The sequence below is a fragment of the Nomascus leucogenys genome, chromosome 19 (genome assembly GCF_006542625.1).
Source record: "Nomascus leucogenys isolate Asia chromosome 19, Asia_NLE_v1, whole genome shotgun sequence".
NCBI classification, from domain to species: Eukaryota; Metazoa; Chordata; class Mammalia; order Primates; family Hylobatidae; genus Nomascus; species Nomascus leucogenys.
In genome coordinates, this window is record NC_044399.1 from 59699353 (window position 1) to 59717713 (window position 18361).

At 41.1% G+C, this 18361-nt stretch overlaps 2 protein-coding genes across 5 annotated transcripts in view; one reads left to right on the forward strand and one right to left on the reverse strand.

Annotated features, from left to right (window-relative positions):
• Window positions 1-1014: 1014 nt before the first annotated feature.
• DDX5 (DEAD-box helicase 5) lies at window positions 1015-9482 on the reverse strand. The gene is made up of 14 exons (XM_030800396.1): window positions 9242-9482; window positions 8806-8992; window positions 7409-7574; window positions 6962-7058; window positions 6723-6856; window positions 6543-6608; window positions 6166-6307; window positions 5924-6084; window positions 5663-5835; window positions 5177-5287; window positions 4901-4962; window positions 4748-4807; window positions 3291-3515; window positions 1015-3069 (listed from the first exon to the last, which is right to left on the reverse strand). Exons 2-14 carry the CDS (start codon window positions 8847-8849, stop codon window positions 2666-2668), a joined length of 1845 nt encoding a protein of 614 aa, XP_030656256.1. The 5' UTR covers window positions 8850-8992; window positions 9242-9482; the 3' UTR covers window positions 1015-2665.
• Window positions 9483-9615: 133 nt separating this feature from the next.
• Window positions 9616-18361, forward strand: part of CEP95 (centrosomal protein 95) — a 31372-nt gene continuing 22626 nt past the window's right edge. For 3 of the 4 annotated variants that reach the window (XM_030800401.1, XM_030800399.1, XM_030800400.1), the window contains exons 1-4: window positions 9616-9867; window positions 11336-11464; window positions 12907-13014; window positions 16979-17089. In XM_030800401.1, the coding sequence (XP_030656261.1) occupies window positions 9849-9867; window positions 11336-11464; window positions 12907-13014; window positions 16979-17089 (367 nt within the window). In that variant the 5' untranslated portion in view covers window positions 9616-9848. The remainder of the gene's footprint in view (window positions 9868-11335; window positions 11465-12906; window positions 13015-16978; window positions 17090-18361) is intronic. The other variant, XM_030800402.1, reaches the window with a different exon arrangement.

Sequence of the window (18361 nt, forward strand, 5' to 3'; positions counted from 1 at the left end):
CTATTTATAACCGTGCTGTAGCCACTTGAGTCACTTCCTTCTGCCACTGTTTTTGCAGTCTAGAAAATTAAAATACTTAAGTATTATCCAAATCACCTTCTATATACACCTCAATCAAGCACTTTTATACTAAATTTGTTATTTGGTTTCCATTTAAACAGTTTTAGTCCATTACGGCGGTAAGCCCAGGCCGCCTTAACTTCAGGCAAATGCTGCCGCCAGGTGGCCTAGGCCTAACCCGAGCCGGTCTTGACGCTTAAGCTCCCGGGAGGGGGGCGGTAGGCTTTGTAACTAGGATAGTGGTACAGTCACTTTAAATACTGCAGTGACTTCCAAAGGGCAGTCCCCAGCCAGCAGCATCTGCCTCACCTGGGAATGCACTGGAAATAAACCACAGGGCCCAGACACGTCTTAAACCCTGCTGGCGACAGAGAAAACCACATACGTGCAATTCCAGGGGCCCCTTCTATGGGTTCATCAAAACAATGAGACTTGTGACTGTTTTATTAGGAGACTCATGATTACATCGCAGGTTTCTGATTTTACAATTTCTATTTAAATAGGTCGAGACCTTAAGAACCGCCCAGAAAGTGGAAAAGTGCTATACCCAGACTGAGGAAGAGTTTGATTCCAAAGCCCATGATTTCTTATACCAGCCTCAGTTACGCAAACCTTTAAAGAGGTTCAGGAGAAAGGAACAATCTACATTTCACTGTGAGACTACCAAACTACCACCTGATTAAGAGAGTGAAACAGCTTAGCAATTGAGTTAATGTAATTTAGGAGTAATTTTTTTTTATCATTAGTAAAGTGCTGTACCAGGTTCAGGAAATAGTTCTTCTTTACAAGTGTATATAAGGGTTTAAAAAAAGGCCAGCTAGAAAGTCCAACAGTATTGCTGGAAAGCAAATACAGTAATTAGCTGCAAAGCTGGGTACTACTGCCAGGTGTTTTCCACATTCAGGAACTCACACCAGGTAAAAGGCCTATACGCAAATAAATAAAAAGAGAGAATGGGGGGAAAAATCACATTTATTAGTTAAGACGACCACAGGCTGGACACAACACACATGCTAAAAAGTGGACTGTCTTTTAAAACTTCCAAGGTAAATAGGTAAATGTTTTCCACAGCCCCACAATCATTTCAGTGTTTACAAATTAAAAGGCCCACAGTTAAGACATTAAACAGTAAAATATGTAATAAATGCTCCAACCTACCCTCTCCCCTGAAAGCTGCTTCTAAGTTTAAAACCATTAACTTGACTAACCATGCCATTGAAAACCATTCAGGTTACTACAGGCTGAATTAGTTTTCAATGTCCTAAGTCCTAGAAATATCACTCCCCATCCCAGCCTTAGCAAATTCTAATTTTACATTTGACAAGGCATTAACATCAATTAAAGCCTCAGTTTAATAATCAGAATTTAAATGAAGTCTCCTGAAGACCTCTCTTCTGGCAAAAACACACGTATCGGACTCTGGGAACCAAACATTCAGACCCACTTCTAGCTATTACTGAAATAAATGATTAGAAAGTTACATTGGTGAGCCAGTTAAACCTAAAGCTATCCCCTGCATCTTTCTAGCAATAAACCCATGTTACCTACCATGAAAACTTTTATTCACTGTGCTTTTGGTTATGTTGCCTCCTGATTAGTCATTAGTTTTAATGAGGTTTTTTCCTTGTGTTGAGTATGAGTAGACCTTACAGTTTGAGGATCTCTAGAATTCCCTGAATTACTGGAAAGACATTCATGACTCCCAGTGTGACTAGTTAAGAGCCCCAGGGAGCTTGTGAAGACTAGAATCTACAAGTAACCTGCACTAAGAACGTTGTGCAAATTCAGTTAAGGAGACTCAAGCTTAGCTCCTGGCCATCTTAAAGGGCTAATGTATGTCTTTCACAGGTTTGTTCAACATTTCAGTAATTCACAGTATAGCCAACAGCGTGAGTATAAATCTCTTGAAAAAGCCATTTATTTGGAGCTTTTTAAATTATAAACTTTGCAAAACAAAGTCACCCACGTTCTCACATTATATAGATGACTTTGTAGCTATTTTACTATTTTCTCATTTAACCATACCAGCAAATAAGGAAAAAGGCTATTAAATGACTCCCCTGATGTTGGGAGCTGACAAAGCTTTTATGCAATTTAGCCTGTAACTAGAAATTCACCTGTATTAATTCATTCTGACTCCTGCAATATGAATAGCTCATTATAAAGAAGGGCCTTCTGATTCCCCCTGCCTCCCAAATAAAAAGGAGCAGTCATTTGTTTTCATGGAAAAAACAAAAACCAGACCATCTAAGCAGTTTTACATGACATTATATATATAAAATAAAGTACAATTTCCACTTAATTCAGTCTTCAAATATTTTTTATTGGAAGGCCATGCATTGCCTTCATTTATTGTATTTCAAATCACTGTACATTTACTTTTGTGAAAACACTGCCTGCATTTTCTAGTACAAAAAAAACCTAAAAATTGTTTCAGGAATGTAGAGAAATATCCAACTTAAATAGCGAAAAAGTGCACCATAATTACTGCTGCACTGCAGTCATTTCTGCAATTCCCATGTTTCTTAAATAACTATCTTGTCAGATAACACACAATATAAAGAGCAATTATGAAAAACAGACATTTACATATACTTCTAAAGTCTTATTGAGAATATCCTGTTGGCATTGGATAACCAATCATAGGTGCAGCTGCAGTAGCAGGATATGCATATGCCTGTTGGTTCATACCATTGTGCATATTTGGAACATTACTTCCGTATTGCTGAGTGCTATCATAACCATTCTGGTAAGTCCCTGTTGGATTACCAGTCCTAAAACTGGTCTGTATACCAGCAGACACAAAATTACTTCCAAAGCTCCCATTGGTGTAATTTGCAGCACTGTAAACACCATTCTGAGTTTTTGCCCCAAAATCTCTTTTAAGCAGGCTAGAGTAACCTCTGTCATAATTTTCCCTGTCTCTAAAGGTATTAAATCCACCCCTTTTGCCCGCAGAGTATCTGTCCCGACGGTCATCCTTCATGCCTCCTCTACCCCTGGAACGACCTGTTAAGAAAATAATAATTGCAAATTGATCAATTATGTCTATGACACAAATCACTGTGGACAGAAACAGATCTATTCATGGTAGGCGTGAAACGTTTTTACAATTTTTCGGCTTAAGTTTTCACATTCAAGGTTTTACTCACCCTCCAATACCATTTAAATGGATTTGTAGACAACGATGTGACTCATAACTACCAACATTTCCTATCAGTCATCCTTACCTGAACCTCTGTCTTCGACCAACTGAAGCAACTTGGGATTAATTGCTTGATTAGCTTCACGAAGCACAGAGATAAGGTCGCTCACTTGCTTTATGTTATTAGGTGTAAAGAAAGTGTATGCTGTGCCTGTTTTGGTACTGCGAGCAGTTCTTCCAATTCGATGAATATAATCCTCTGAGGAGTTAGGGTAGTCATAATTGATGACAAATTTCACATCTTCCACATCTGTAAGGTGTTGCAGTGTGGCAAAATAGCAATGTACGGAGTTTTGCACACCACAACAGCCAGACCAAAAATAAAAAGTTAGACAATTGTATTCCCAAGAAGGTACGGGCTGCAAAAAATACAGTTAAAATGGTTATCCATTTCCTGTAGGAATACCATTGAGATTGAAAAAAGAAAAAAAAAGCACATGTCATCTGTATAATTCATCACCCACCCGGTGACAGACCCTGTCAAAAGGAATGTGTATTCCCTAGCACATTCCCAAATCAGCAAGTTCCCCTTACAGATCATCAAGTGACATCTGAATGCTTCTGCGCAGTAGGGCCACTTAAAGTTTCACAGCAACCTCTTCATGTGCTCATTGAGGACCTTGAAACAAAAAAATGTACAAGGTCCTTTGCATTACACATTCATCAGAAGTTCAAAATTCTGGCCACACTGCTTGTCTTGCCAAGACCTTACAACCGCAGCTGCAAGAAAACATACCTGTCCCCCAAAAGTTGTTTTTATGCACTGTGTCTCGTCTAGGCAAGCGCTTCCAAGAAGCCAGGATTCACTTGAGAATGTGTCTCTCTCTGGCAGGTCTCGACATGACGACTACTGTGTAGGTGAGGGAGGAACTTTCAAAGCACTTTCTTTTCCCACTTACTATGTGTGAGAAGTTGCTCCTGCCCTACATCTCATGTGCCAGTACTCACCAATTTGTAAAAGGCTTAGTACCTTTTAAAGCTGCTCTCTCCATTTCAAACTTGAACAAAAATTTCATTGAACATTGAAGTTTGGAAATATTTCTTCGACATTTCAGCAAACTCACTGAAACTCAAAGACCCACAGATCACAGTGAACGGTTTGAAACAAGGCTGTACCATGGCAGTCATGCAAAGCATGGGACAGAAGAAATACCACGGCAGTGAACTGTGAGGATAACTTCCATTTTTTCCCTCGGAGAGAACAGTTTACGGGGCAGGTGATATGTTCTGCCTTTTGAAGATTACTGGCACACGTTCAGCTTTTTCACCTCTCTAATCGACTGGAAGCAGCCAGCCGATCACTAGTCCTCCATCCCCCTCGAGTCCTCCGATTGTCATGCCTAGGCCTTGCCACAAAGACAGCACCTTTATGTGAAAAAAACTTAGAAAAAATGCAGGTTAAAGAAAGCAATAAACTTTCTTTAAAAAAGTTAAATGGAGATCTTCTGGGAAACCAAGCCATGAATGCGAGTTTGTACTAACCTAGCCCTCTGGAGGCCACATCTGTAGCAATCAGAATAGGAGCTTTTCCATGTTTGAATTCTACAAAGGAAGGCATATACATGATCAATTATCTGAGCAGAATTCTAGCTAGGTTAAGAAAGGGGGAAAAAATACGTCATTTGAAATATTTACCATTTAGAACCCAGTCACGCTCTTGTTGACTCTTGTCACCATGGATACCCATGGCAGGCCACCTAAGTTAAAAGACAAGTTGTATTATTAAACTCACATTGAAAGCCTCAGACTCCAGTGCTTGACCACTTTTGGTCACAGATCTCCTTAATTTCGCCAGAAATGAGAGTTAAATTCACTATCAGATATGAAAAAATCCACTGCTCGTGATCCAAGTTTGCCCTTTCCTAAGCTCAGTTCTAATAAATCTGCTTCAATGGAGGAGCTCACACATACCCATCTCTCCTCATTTTTCTGGTAAGCTCATCACATCTTCTTTTGGTTTCCACAAAAACAATGGTTTTATTCTCCTTCTCACTCATGATCTCTTCCATTAGACGAATAAGTCTAGTAATAGGAGAGAGAAAGAAAAATCCTGAGTTTTAAAAGACCATTGCTAGGGCCACACATTTATGGTCAGCAAAACATTAAGTTCAATTTACATGGCTGGAAGTCAAAGACGAAACACCTGCTAATCCACTTATTGAGCACTTTGACCCTTGGTCCTTAAGTCAACCAGGGGACACATGAATTCCTTCTATAGGAAAGCTACAAATGGTGACAGCCATTGTTTGAAGGATTCAAGAAATTTTCAGGACTAATAGGCTAACTAAACGAAATCACACCAACTGAAATAACCTAAAACAACTCACCAAACAATGATCCCTCAATTTTACAGCAAAGTTGTTAGGAAGCGAATATAACAGAGTTAATAAAACTTACTTTTCATCCTTTTCTACGTCATGACACACATCCACAATCTGAAGAATGTTGTGGTTTGCACTCAGTTCAAGTGCACCAATGTTTATATGAATATAGTCTTTCAGGAAATCTTCAGCAAGCTGTCTTACTTCTTTCGGCCAAGTCGCACTCCACATTAGAGTTTGCCTATCAGGCTAATGGATTTTGGGGGGAAAAATTAGTACCAGACTCTAAGAGTGAAAACAGAATTCAGTTTGATCACATATTTCGAAGGACACTTACTCTTATTTGATCCACAATCTTCCTTATTTGGGGTTCAAAGCCCATATCAAGCATCCTATCTGCTTCATCAAGGACAAGGTAGGTTGTTCTTCTCAGATTGGTTTTCCCACACTCTAAAAAGTCAATCAGTCTTCCAGGTGTTGCAATACAGATTTCCACACCTTTAATTAAACACATAAGCGTAACTACAATACCTAGGATATTCAGCACCAATGACAAATAAAACCCTTTTCATTACATACCTCTCTCCAAATCACGTATTTGTGGTCCCTTGGGAGCACCACCATAGATACAAGTAGACTTCAAGCGACATGCTCTACAATATTCAGCAGCTACTTGCTGCACCTGTTGGGCCAGTTCCCGAGTTGGTGCCAGCACCAAACACTAAGGAAAGAGAAACAGCTTTCAGCACAAACCTGGATACTAGTTTTAAACTGCTAACTTATTAGTTATGCTAGCAGATCCTTTCTTCATGTGTTGTCCAATACCCAAAGCAGCTCCAGCTGAATGGGGTGAGCTAACCTCTATATCAAACCACCACAAATGATTACATCGTTAGCTATGTGGTCTAACATCTGTACATTATGCTTCTAATAAAAAGTTAAAAATATATACTTACAATAGGCCCATCACCTCTCTCTAGGAATGGCTGATGATTGATGTGGACAATGGCAGGAAGCAAATACTATTTGGGGTGAAGGTGGGGACAAACAGAAATCACATTAAAATACTCGTTTTTAAATTACCATTACATTTTCCTGCATATATCAGATCAACTCAAGAGTTCTCCCAAACTTACAGACAATGTTTTCCCAGATCCAGTCTGTGCCACTCCAACCATATCCAATCCACTTAGAGCAACTGGCCATCCCTGAGCTTGAATAGCAGTGGGTTCAGTGAAATTCTGTCTTGCAATAACATCCATGACATTTGCTATAATTAGTGACATATTTAGTAAAAATTAGTGATGCCATGAAAAAGAGGGGGTAGGTGGAAACAAAAACACAGGGGTAGGTAGAACTGAAAAGTAGCACTTACCAGGGAAATTGGCTTCATAAAAATTTAGAACTGGCTTCGGGCAGTTGTGACCTCTAACTGTAATTTCCTTGCTTCTTCTATATGTTTCCACCTCTTGCTGCAAAACAAATTATAAGTCTTAAAATTCATGACAACCACCCCTAGCTAAATACTGATAAACCCCTAACTTCATAATTTAGTAACTAGTTTAAAGTAGCCTTCATTTTAATCTGGACCCACCTATGAACACCCTATTATGACAAAAAAAATTTATTGTTATACTCAACCTAATTTAAGTAAAATCCCAAAGCCACCTATTTCCAAAAGTGAGTCACACCTTTCCCAATTATTAAGTCAGAAAATATAACTCTACCAAAATTGAGTTATTTGCAAAACACCTGTCGGAATTTCATTTACTAAAATCCATGATCGAGTTACAGCCTGATAAAACCACATGAATTTACTCACTGCTGTGCGCCTAGCCAAATCAGGGTGCTCTTGATAAAAATTCTTCTCAAATTTGGGCAGCTCATCAAGATTCCACTTCTTTTTAACTAATTTCTCCCCAGGGTTTCCAAACTTCTTTCCAGATAAGGGCCCTGCCCTACTTCCTCCAAATCGGGGTGCACCAAACCTGGAATGAAGAAAAAACGTTATTCACATTTTCAAATGGCTATGCCTAGGTTTCTGTATAGATCTGTTTGCCATCCATTGGCACAAGCTAAAGACCACTGAAAACAGACTTCGAGAGGTAAACCTAGCACTGTCCTTAGTGAAAATCTCTCTCTCTCAACAGCTACAGTTAACATTTCCCGTAGTCCCAAGTACACACTACTTAGGTCATGTAAACAGCCTGGGATTTATCATGTCGGAAGCCGGGGATTTATCATGTCGGAAACTTGTCACCCAGATGCCAGAATTTGGGATTAGACACCACTTCTTGTGGTTACTATAATCTTCCCCACCAGTCTAGCAATTCACTATCAGGGATAACAAGGCTACATGAACCGAAGAGCATCACAACGATGTTACTCATATGGCCGTTTTCAAGCCAAACAGCTTTAGTGGTAAGAACCTAGCCAGTACAGACATCGATAACACAACAAGGATTTTCTCAGAAACACTTCTGCTAGCAAACCGAGCTGGCGGGACGCCGCGGTAGAGCTCCGGATCAACGAATCAAAATTATATAACGCAAGAAAAAAGAAAAGGAGGAGCCGGCGACTACCGGGGGAGGAGTCCCGGCCCGGGCGGAGCCGGCCGGGCGGCGTTCCCGCTGGGGCGGCGCTTCCCCCTTTGTCTCGCATTTCTCTCTGCGCCACATTTTCTCGACGCTGCCATTTTGAGCTCCTCCGCCGGGCGGGGTAACAAAGGCGCCGCCGCCATGTCCGAGGCCGGCATTTTGTACCCGCGACTCAGCCACATGGCTGATGCCGGCCGCCCTCCTACCTCCACAGCACTAGTGGCTTTGAAGTGGTCCCCTCGCTCCCACAGAATGCCCGGCCACCCCAAAAACACCTCCCGAAAGGCCGCACCCAACAGATGCTCCTTAGTCTGCCTCGAAGCGTCGCGCTTTCATCCGCACAATACGCTCCCTCTGAATTCCCTCAACAGCTACCAAATGGCAGCCGCCCCGACGGCTCCCCGACCCTCACACAAAAAGCAAGCTTGAAAACACTACACCGTCAAATCTCTTCAAATCACTGTTACCTGAATATCAAAATGGCGCAAGCATTCGGGAAAGGAGATCCCAAGATAGCTCAGAAAGGCCGAGTCCAAGCCGCAAAACCCCCGCCCGCCGCCACCCTGACCCGCCCTCCCATCCCCCCACCGGCCAGGCCTGACAGCTTGGCTCCCAAACTCACCCTCGATCCCGGCCGCGGTCTCGGTCACTCGAATAACCCGACATGGCGTCAATGGTTGCGGTTGTAGGGGAACGAAGTATACAGAAAAGCGTGCGACGAATCGCTGGAAATGGCCTCGACGACGGCGAAGCCTTGCGGGGGCGGCAGCGGAGGAGGGAAGGAGATGACAACAGCCAAAGCTGCACAACTAAAGACCGGGAGAAATGAATGAGGTGCCGGCCGCTTTCCGGCAGCCGCTTTTATAGTCTGGACCGCCTCCTACGCCGCAAGGAACGCTGGGAGCCGCTCCATGACCTAATCTCCCCGCCCCTCGCGCATAGGCCGCAACGCCCGCCGGCGTTCCGGGATCGCTGCGCTTTCACCCCACCCCGCGCCGCTCTCAGGTCAGGGCCCACCCACCATTGGAATGCCTCATTCTGCACTCTCTTGACCTCACCTTCTTCTCGTCTTTCCACACCTCGAGCAAGCCACCCCGCCCTTTCCCAAGCCCAGCCAGACGATAAAAGAGCCAGCCCAAGCCCACCCACCCTCGCCACTCGGAGATGTTTACGTCTCCAAAGAGCCCTCACGCCTGTAACCGAAAGGGGGAAGGCGGGGCCTGGCGTTGTCACGTGACCGTATCACTGCGAACCACCGGGAGAGCGGGCCGCACTACTTCCACGTTGACGTCGGCGGAGGGATACACAACGAAATAGCTCACCGGAAGTGCGCTGCCCGCGCCCCGGGACCCGCCCGGGCTGCCGGCTGATTTGGACAGTCCGACCCACAGGTCTGACAATTATGTGACGGGTTTTGGCCGGCGGAGAATGGTCTCTAAACTTCCCAAACCGCCCCCGTGGCACGTGTTGTGAAAGGAAGTGCTCCTCTGATGACCAATCAGCGGCGAGAAACTCTTTTAACGTCCCTCCCTCTTTCACGCCTCCTTCCCCGCGCTTTGGTTCGTGCGCCCGCCCCCCAGCGTCGGGTCTGCGTGGATCGGCCCTTCCAGGACACCGTCGCCTGCCAGGCCGCGTCGGAGTGCAGTGGCGACCTGCCTCGGAGACATGGCCGGCTCAGAGGCTGGTGAGTGTCTCCCTGGGGTCCCAGTATGTGTGGACTGAAACCGTTCACCTCCAGGGAGGCCTCGGGATAGCCCAGACTGGGTCTGGGCTGTCGGCGGTTCTCGTGACCTTCAGACGCCGCGTCTCGGTGGCGGGTTCTCTGGATAGGGTCTCTCAGCTTCACCCCCTCTTCCCTTCGAGGCCGTGGAACAGCAGTATGCTGTGGGAGAGAGAGAGGCACTGGGGCGAGGCCGGTAGGACACTCGGGTCCTGGCTGCAAAAGGAGCGGTCAGAAGGATGGTCCCCGGACTTGTCTTTTTGTGGGGCGTCTAGCCGCTGTCTGTGTGCCCTCCGCCCTTGCACTATGGGCCCTGAGGTCGTACCTGCTTTTGTATTGGTCTTTAAAGGAACAGCATTCTTACGATTTATTCATGCCCCTGCCACAGTAGAATAGTGGTGCTTTTTTCTCTTCAGTGCCCTCTAGAGTCATGGGCTTTGTCTAGCACCGCTTTTGAAGAGCTAATTAATTTGGTTGTCTAGGACGCTTTCATCCTTTTCACAAGGACTGCGTACAAACCAGTTGTCATGGTTTGGCCAGCTGTGAGAAATGGGCGTGGGGAGGGGGATTATGTGCGTGGAAAACACACTCTCATTCGTTTCCAGAACGTTATGTGTCCAGAACATAGTGGAGATGTTTGTTTCTAATACCGATTGAAAGTGCTTTCCTATCAATCGCCAGGCATTTCAAGGAACAAGTATTTTAAGCTTTCTAAGTTACTTTTGGTAGAGAAACCGTTAAACTTTGCAAATCCCAGCAATATCTAGGGGAGAGGAGAATGTGGAACGCAGGAAACGTCAACAGTATTGCTAATTCTGAGCTTCATGTACTTCCCATATTTTCTTTCATATAGATCGACATAATAAAAAAGAAAAACTAACAAATGCATTAGCGTTGATGTTGTCATTATACCAGTTCTTAATAGCCTAAGTTTAATCACCACTTTTTCCGGCACTAGAGAAATCCTGACTTGCTCAAGATAATTGGGTAAACAAACACAAGACCAATACTATTGGGAGTTCGAAGCAACATCCATTAATGAGTTTCTAATAACCTCGGATTATCATTAAACTGTTGTTTATGACATAACATTCCTGTTTACTTGTAAATATGTTTTAACTAAAAACACCCATGTGAGGCTTATATAAGTAACTTAAGATTTTAGGCTGCAACAGTAACAATTGAATTTGCAGTATAGTTTTAACTGTATAGAAATTACAGCACTCTGGAAATCATCCCAAGAAATTAAGTACATCTTTTTAAAAATCATGCCTAAAGGGTCTTTGAAATTGTATAACAATCAAATTCCTTATCTTCTACAAAGTTCAATGTCTGTTTTTGTTGGGGAGGAGGTTGTTGGATTTTTTAAATGTGTGTGTGATTTTTTTCTGGTGGTATTTTAAGACTGATCTTTCCCCCTTTATCCCAACAGAGTGGGTAACCATTGCCAATAACCTTCTTTTTAAGTGTCATATACATCTGAGAATACATGAACTTCAAGACTGTGATGCTAATGTTTTTATTGCTCTTTATCAGTCTATTTTGGGAGAAAAGGTACCAGGTAAGAATACTAAAAGCAGGAGTAATTTTGCCTATATCTTAGGCCAAAAGTTTTTAGTCCTTTAGTTAGATTCTTTGGCATTTATAAAATTTCATTTTCTCTTTGCCTATATCTTTTTTTAATATTGCATACTGAATTCTATATAATATACAATATTAAAATAAATATTGTGTATTAAATTGTATTTAGTATTGCGTATTGTGTAATTATAATATTGTATTCCTTAAGGAATACCCTGTGGAAGCCACTCATAATAATGGCCTTGAGCAGATCAGTTTGAGGGCTCCTGATGATCACGGCTTAACCTAATCATGGCTATTGCCTTGTGAAAGTTGCATCCTTTCTGTAAATATACCTTCAAAGGTTGTAAAATTGAGTGGAGCTTGGGAATTTATTGGATCCTGTTACTTAACCAGTGCTAGGGATAAGAATTGATATTTGTAGTTGATGAACCTAATTTACCAAGACAGTTAGTAAGCGCGTATGTCCTTTCATCTTGCTCACCATCTCACTATGTTTAAGACCAGGGTGGTACCAACTCAGCTTAAGTGATCATCCCGTCTACCTCCCAAAGTGATAGGATTACAAGCATGAGCCACCATGCCCAGCCTGTGCTGACCTTTTAAATCTTTATACCAATAATTCTAGTTGGCTATTCTAAAGGACATATAAGGGCCGGGTGGGGTGGCTCACGCCTATAATTCCATTGCTTTGGGAGGCTGATCACTTGAGGCCAGGAGTTCAAGACCAGCCTGGCCAACATGGCAAAACGCCATCTCTGCTAAAAATACAAAAATTACCCAGGCATAGTGGTGCACGCCTATAATCCGAGCTACTACTTAGGAGGCTGAGGCAAGAGAATTGCTTGAGCTGGGGAAGCAGAGGTTGTAGTGAGCCAAGATCATGCCACTGCATTCCAGTCGGGGCAATAGAGCGAGACCCTGTCTCAATAAATAATAAACAAACATATATGTATATATATATATATATATATATATATATATATATATGAACCCTCCTTGAATGCCTGCTGTGTTTTTTTTTGTTTTTTTTTTTCCGTAGAAAGTAGCCCATAGTTATAGGTTAAAGTATCATGTCTTGGCTCCTTTATTAGACTATTAGCTGTCTTTGAATTTAGGGACCACTTTATCTTCCTTAACATGGTGCTTCTTGTAGAGCATGTTCATATATATGGTGTAATATTCAACCGTATTCAACCAGTCCAATATTGATAAATCGGTTCAATCAATAAATACTCAACCAATAAAGATTCTGCTGTGTAGAGTTAAGGGTTTATTAACTTTATCTGTACTTTACAGCATGTTCTGTTTGGGCAGAGCCTTTACAGCAGTTGAGCATATTCAGTATCCTATTGAGAGACAATGAGATGAAAACTTGACCTCTCGTGGATGCAAAATTATGTGATTTTTTTCCCCCCGCAGACCTAATAGCTATTCCTAGGAGTCAAGAGGATGATGCACACAATGTACAAGCTGTAATTGATTCGCTGGCCTTGGATTACTTGCAGGTCAGCTTGTCTCACATAACAGGTTGGTATATATATAACGATCAATAATTATGCATTTTAGTAAAAATAATTTTACAACCATAGACATTGTTTACTTAACCAGATGAGTGAGCTTCTGGAGTAGACCAAATTGTAAGATTGAGCTAAGACAATCAACTGATAGAGGTCAGGTCCATACATGAGAACTTTTCCAGGAGAGCTGAACATTGATTTTGCAATTAATCTGGGTCTGAAATGTAAATATCCTAGCTGGTAATTTGAGGTGTGTTTTTTGTTTTTATATTATGTTGTTTTATTTATTTTTATTTTTTGATTCAGTGTCTCTGTTGCCCAGGCTGGAGTGCGGTGGCACAATCACAGCTCACTGTAGCCTTAACCTCCTAAGCTCAGGTGATCCTCTCACCTCAGCCTCCCTGGTAGCTGGGACTACAGGCATGCACCACCATGCCTGGCTAATTTTTTCTATTTTTTGTAAAGACAGAGTTTCGCCAGTTGCCCAGGCTAGTCTGGAACTCTTGGGCTCAGGCGATCCACCTGGCTCTGCTCCCAAAATTGCTGGGATTACAGGCCTGAATCACTGTGCCTGGCTATTGGGGAACCTGCCCCAATAGTCACGTAGTTTCTTTTCTATTTTCTCTAAGCGTCGGCTGGTTTGAGAAATAAAGGGACAGAGTACAAAAGAGAGAAATTTTAAAGCTGGGCGTCTAGGGGAGACATCACATGTCGGTAGGTTCCGTGATGCCCCGCAAGCTGCAAAAACCAGCAAGTTTTTATTAGGGATTTTCAAAAGGGGAGGGAGTATACGAATAGGGTGTGGGTCACAGACATCAAGTACTTCACAAGGTAATAGAATATCACAAGGCAAATGGAGGTAGGGCGAGATCACAAGACCACAGGACCAGGGCGAAATTAAAATTGCTAATGAAGTTTTGGGCACCATTGTCATTGATAACATCTTACCAGGAGACAGGGTTTTGAGAGCAACCTGTCTGACCAAAATTTATTAGGCGGGAATTTCTTCTTCCTAATAAGCCTGGGAGCGCTATGGGAGACTGGGGTCTATTTCACCCCTACAGTCTACAGACCATAAAAGACGGCCACGCCTGGGGGGCCATCTATAGACCTACCCCTGGGCGCATATTCTCTTTCCCAGGGATGTTCCTTGCTGAGAAAAAGAATTCAGCGATATTTCTCCCATTTGCTTTTGAAAGAGAAATATGGCCGTGTTCCACCCGGCTCACCAGTGGTCAGAGTTTAAGGTTATCTCATCTTATTCCCTGAACAATTGCTGTTATCCTGTTCTTTTCTTCAAGGTGCACAGATTTCATATTGTTCAAACACACATGCTCTACAATTTGTGCAGTTAACGCAATTATCACAAGGTCCTGAGGTGACATACATCCTCCTCGGCTTATGAGATGACAGGATTAAGAGATTAAAGACAGGTCTAGGAAATCACACAAGGGTATTGATTGGGGAAGTGATAAGTGTCCATGAAATCTTTACAATTTATGTTTAGAGTTTGCAGGAAAGACAGGCATAAGAGATTATAAAAGTATTAATTTGGGGAACTAATAAATGTCCATGAAATCTCCACAATCCACGTTCTTCTGCCATGGCTTCAGCCGGTCCCTCCGTTTGGGGTCCCTGACTTCCCACAACACCTGGCCGTATTGTTTTATTTTAAAGCATACTAATGCTACTTGTTTGTGATAGCTAAAAATTAGAAGCACCTGAATGTCCATTAGTAGGGGTTGGTTAAATAAATCATGATAGCTGCATACAGTGGACTGCTCTGTGGCTGTAAAAGATGATTGAATATGCTCTTTTTGCACAATGTTCCGTGTTAGGGGAACACTCTTTAGCATATGTGATGCGAGAAAAATGTACAATTATAATGGTAATGTGCAGAGTAGTATGCTAGTGTTTGTAAAAACAAAGGTGTGCAGAAGATATTTGCAGTTGTTTGCAATCAGAAGAACTCTAGAAGCATATACAAGAAACTCTTAATACTGATTGCCTCCAAGAAAGGGAACCTCAGGGTTGCAGGACAAAGGGACAAGAACTTTCACTGTATACTTTTTGCACTTTCTGAATTTTGAGCCATATTATCTATTCAGAAATTTTTTACTGTAATTAAATCTCCAAAATAAAGTATACTATGCTGTATTCTAAAACCAAGCATACCAAATATATTTATAAATCACTATATTATGTGTATTTCTTTTATGTTTAGAAATGAAAGATTATTCCAGTAAGTTATTTCAAGCTTATGAATAGAGGGAATATTGACGATGTGAAACTATAATCACAAAAAGAGGATTTATACTGTTGATTTATTCTTTGATAGTTGTAAAAGGAGATAAATGTTAATCAAGATAAGTCCTGATTTACATCTCTTAATTTGAGACTGACAAGAACAAATTTTTGCGAAGAGAATAAAATGCTCTTCTGTCTTAAGTTTTTTAATGCAGTTCTAGGTGAGTCAATGGGTAAATCAGTTTGGAGATAATTTGAGGGATACTCCCATAGTTTCCCTCTTTTTTTTTTTGCAATTTGTAATTGCTTTATCACCCAAGTAGGACAAGTTCTGGTATTTGTGCTTGTTAAACATACTATAGCAGGGTTATAAACATGTATGTTTGTAAAACTCTTTAATGCAGAGCTGTTTTTGACAGACTACACCCACCCCATGAAAAATTGTACAGCAGTTTCTCCTGCAGCATGAAGCACTGCATTCTGGCTGGCAGTCTTAGTTGCTAGGTTGTCAGTATACTCCCCATCCTAGAAACTGAAAAGTTTTGAGGATGCTCTTGGGATATACTTAGGTATTTTTAAGCCAGAAAAACATGTCCAAAACCAAGATTTCTGGTTCATTGTTTTAAACGAAAAAACTGTCGAACGTTGTCGTTACTAGTAGTAGTATAAAACGTCAAATTTCTGGTTTAGGTTTGTTTTGCATCATGGCTGAGGTTACGAATGGCTGGATTCTCCCAAATGTCAAATTTCTACACTGCTTTTCCCATATTGGTGTGAACTCATGAGAATGCCAGGCATGATCTCCCAAAGGACAATCAGTATCACAAGAGTTAAGTACTACCTATACCTGAGGTTGATTTGGAGTCCATTTCAGGTGACATTATATATGTCAAGTTTCCATGCTTTTTGCCAACCCATTTCTATTCAACATTTCAACCTAAACACTTATATTAAAAATCTCTTATGGAGCAGGTACTGTGCTAGTGACTGTGCTATAATCTATGAGTGTATGTTATGAGTATGAAGTGGATATGGTAGGAGATGTAGCTGGAGACACTGAAGATGGGGTGAGATTTAAAAAGGTTTTATATGCAGGGCTTATATTTCAGAAAGGGAGCCAGGGAAAGGATTTTAATCAGAAAAATGGTATGATCTACACAAAATGAGGAGTTAACAAATATGGGGGGTTATGGTGGAGAACTCAGGAATTCCCAATGAAAATATCCCAACAAGTTTATTGTTTTTTTTTGTTGTTGTTTTGATGTTACTCTGCTGCTATAATCTTCTGAACAAACCACCGTTTAGAATAGGATACCACAATCTGAAAGTGTTCTCTCCTGCCACTTTTTCCCACCAATCTGGTGAAGTTCTGTTTAGCTGCAATATATTTTGGTATAAATCTTACTAGAGATGTTTTCTTAAGTCCAATTATTTTGCTTCTCCAGAAAAGGAAGGAATATGCCAGTGAATTGTTAGACACCATATTTAAAGCTTCCCCCTTTTTTTCTCCAAATATAATCAGGCAGCAGGAAATTGGTGTTTTTAATATTTATAGTTGTTTCACCTGTGTTCTTTTTTTTTTATTTAATCTCCAAGGAGCTGTAAGTTGGTATATGTTGCCTGTATTCTTAAATGGCATTTTCACAATGTTATATCCAAGTTTCAAGATTATGAAGCTTTCAGATTTCATGGTTAAATTTTTTAATAGCTCTATATTCTGTCTCCAGGAGAAAATATAGTGAAAGGAGATAAAGAATCTATTAAGAATCTCCTGGAAATATTTGATGGTTTGTTGGAGTATCTTACAGAACGCATCAGTGAAACATCTCATGAGAAAAGTAAGTTTAAGAATGGATATTTGGTTTGGTTTACCTTTTATGATATGCCCCTTTTGCCTTTTATCTTTTTGTGTATTTTTCTTCATAGGAAGCAGATTCATAGTTGTAAATTTCAAATTCTTATTGTTCCAGCTGGTTGGAAACTGTCTTAGATTGTCATCATGTTCTTTATCAACTTGGATGTTGCTTATAAATTACTTTAAAACTAATTTATGCTAGAAAGGTAAATTTCTGGCTAAATTATTTATTGTCCTATGATTGCATAAAATTTCTTACTCCAAAATTTTGTGTTTCAGAACTGCTATTTATGGTAAATATTTGGATGTTACTGAGGCATCAGCAGGAAGAATTGGTGCATTTGTGTCTTTAGCCTGCACTTAACATTTGTGACAGCCTAAATATTTCAGATATTTGTCATTGCAAAAAGTAAAAGAACTGTCTTAATAATTTGAGATTAAATAATGCTGTTGGTCATGAATGGAATAATATATTACCTGTTCTTATGTTGAAAAGTTATCAAAAATAAATTTTCAGCAGCAACTACAATTTACATAAATTTGAATACAAATTAAGACAAAAAATTGGGGTAGGCTCATCCTCCTTCATTCTCACTTTGTTTACAGTGAGACCCGTGATTATAACATTTGAAATTAATCTTAAAGTCGTTAGTTAGAGATAGTTTCCTACCTTTAATCATTGTTACTAAACTGTTTAAAAGCTGGGAGGGAAAATTGAAAAGTCTGCCACACTGGACATTTCTTTGTTTCAAAAATTGAGTGTTTTATACGCGTCTGGGTACTCTGGGAGGATTCCAAGCTGCTTGTCATGTTGATGCTCTCACACCTGTACTTGAGTCAGGGAGACAGCCATAAATACATACAATAAAAGCATAAAGGGGAAATTAGAACTAGGGGAGAGTATTGACAGGTGGAACTCATCTAATTCAAGGCTACCAGTAGGTATTTGTATACTGTGTACCTTTTTAGTCTTTTTAGTAACAGGGTTAAGAGGTAGAAAACAACCTCTAAGTAAAGAGATTGAGATTAATTTGAAATGTAAAGAGAGCAGCAGTTTTTTACAGTTTAGTGCTTGCTGGCAGGAAGGGGAGGGATGGTAGTGCCTGGCTAATGATACGGCAGTGGGGATGAAGAGAGGAGGGGGCAACTGAGAGATACTTTTATGTGAGTCTGGTGGTGGTGAAAGACTGAAGGATATTTGCAGGGGAGATCGGCAGTATGTGGTGAGCTACTGGGGAAGTTGCTCAGATAGGCT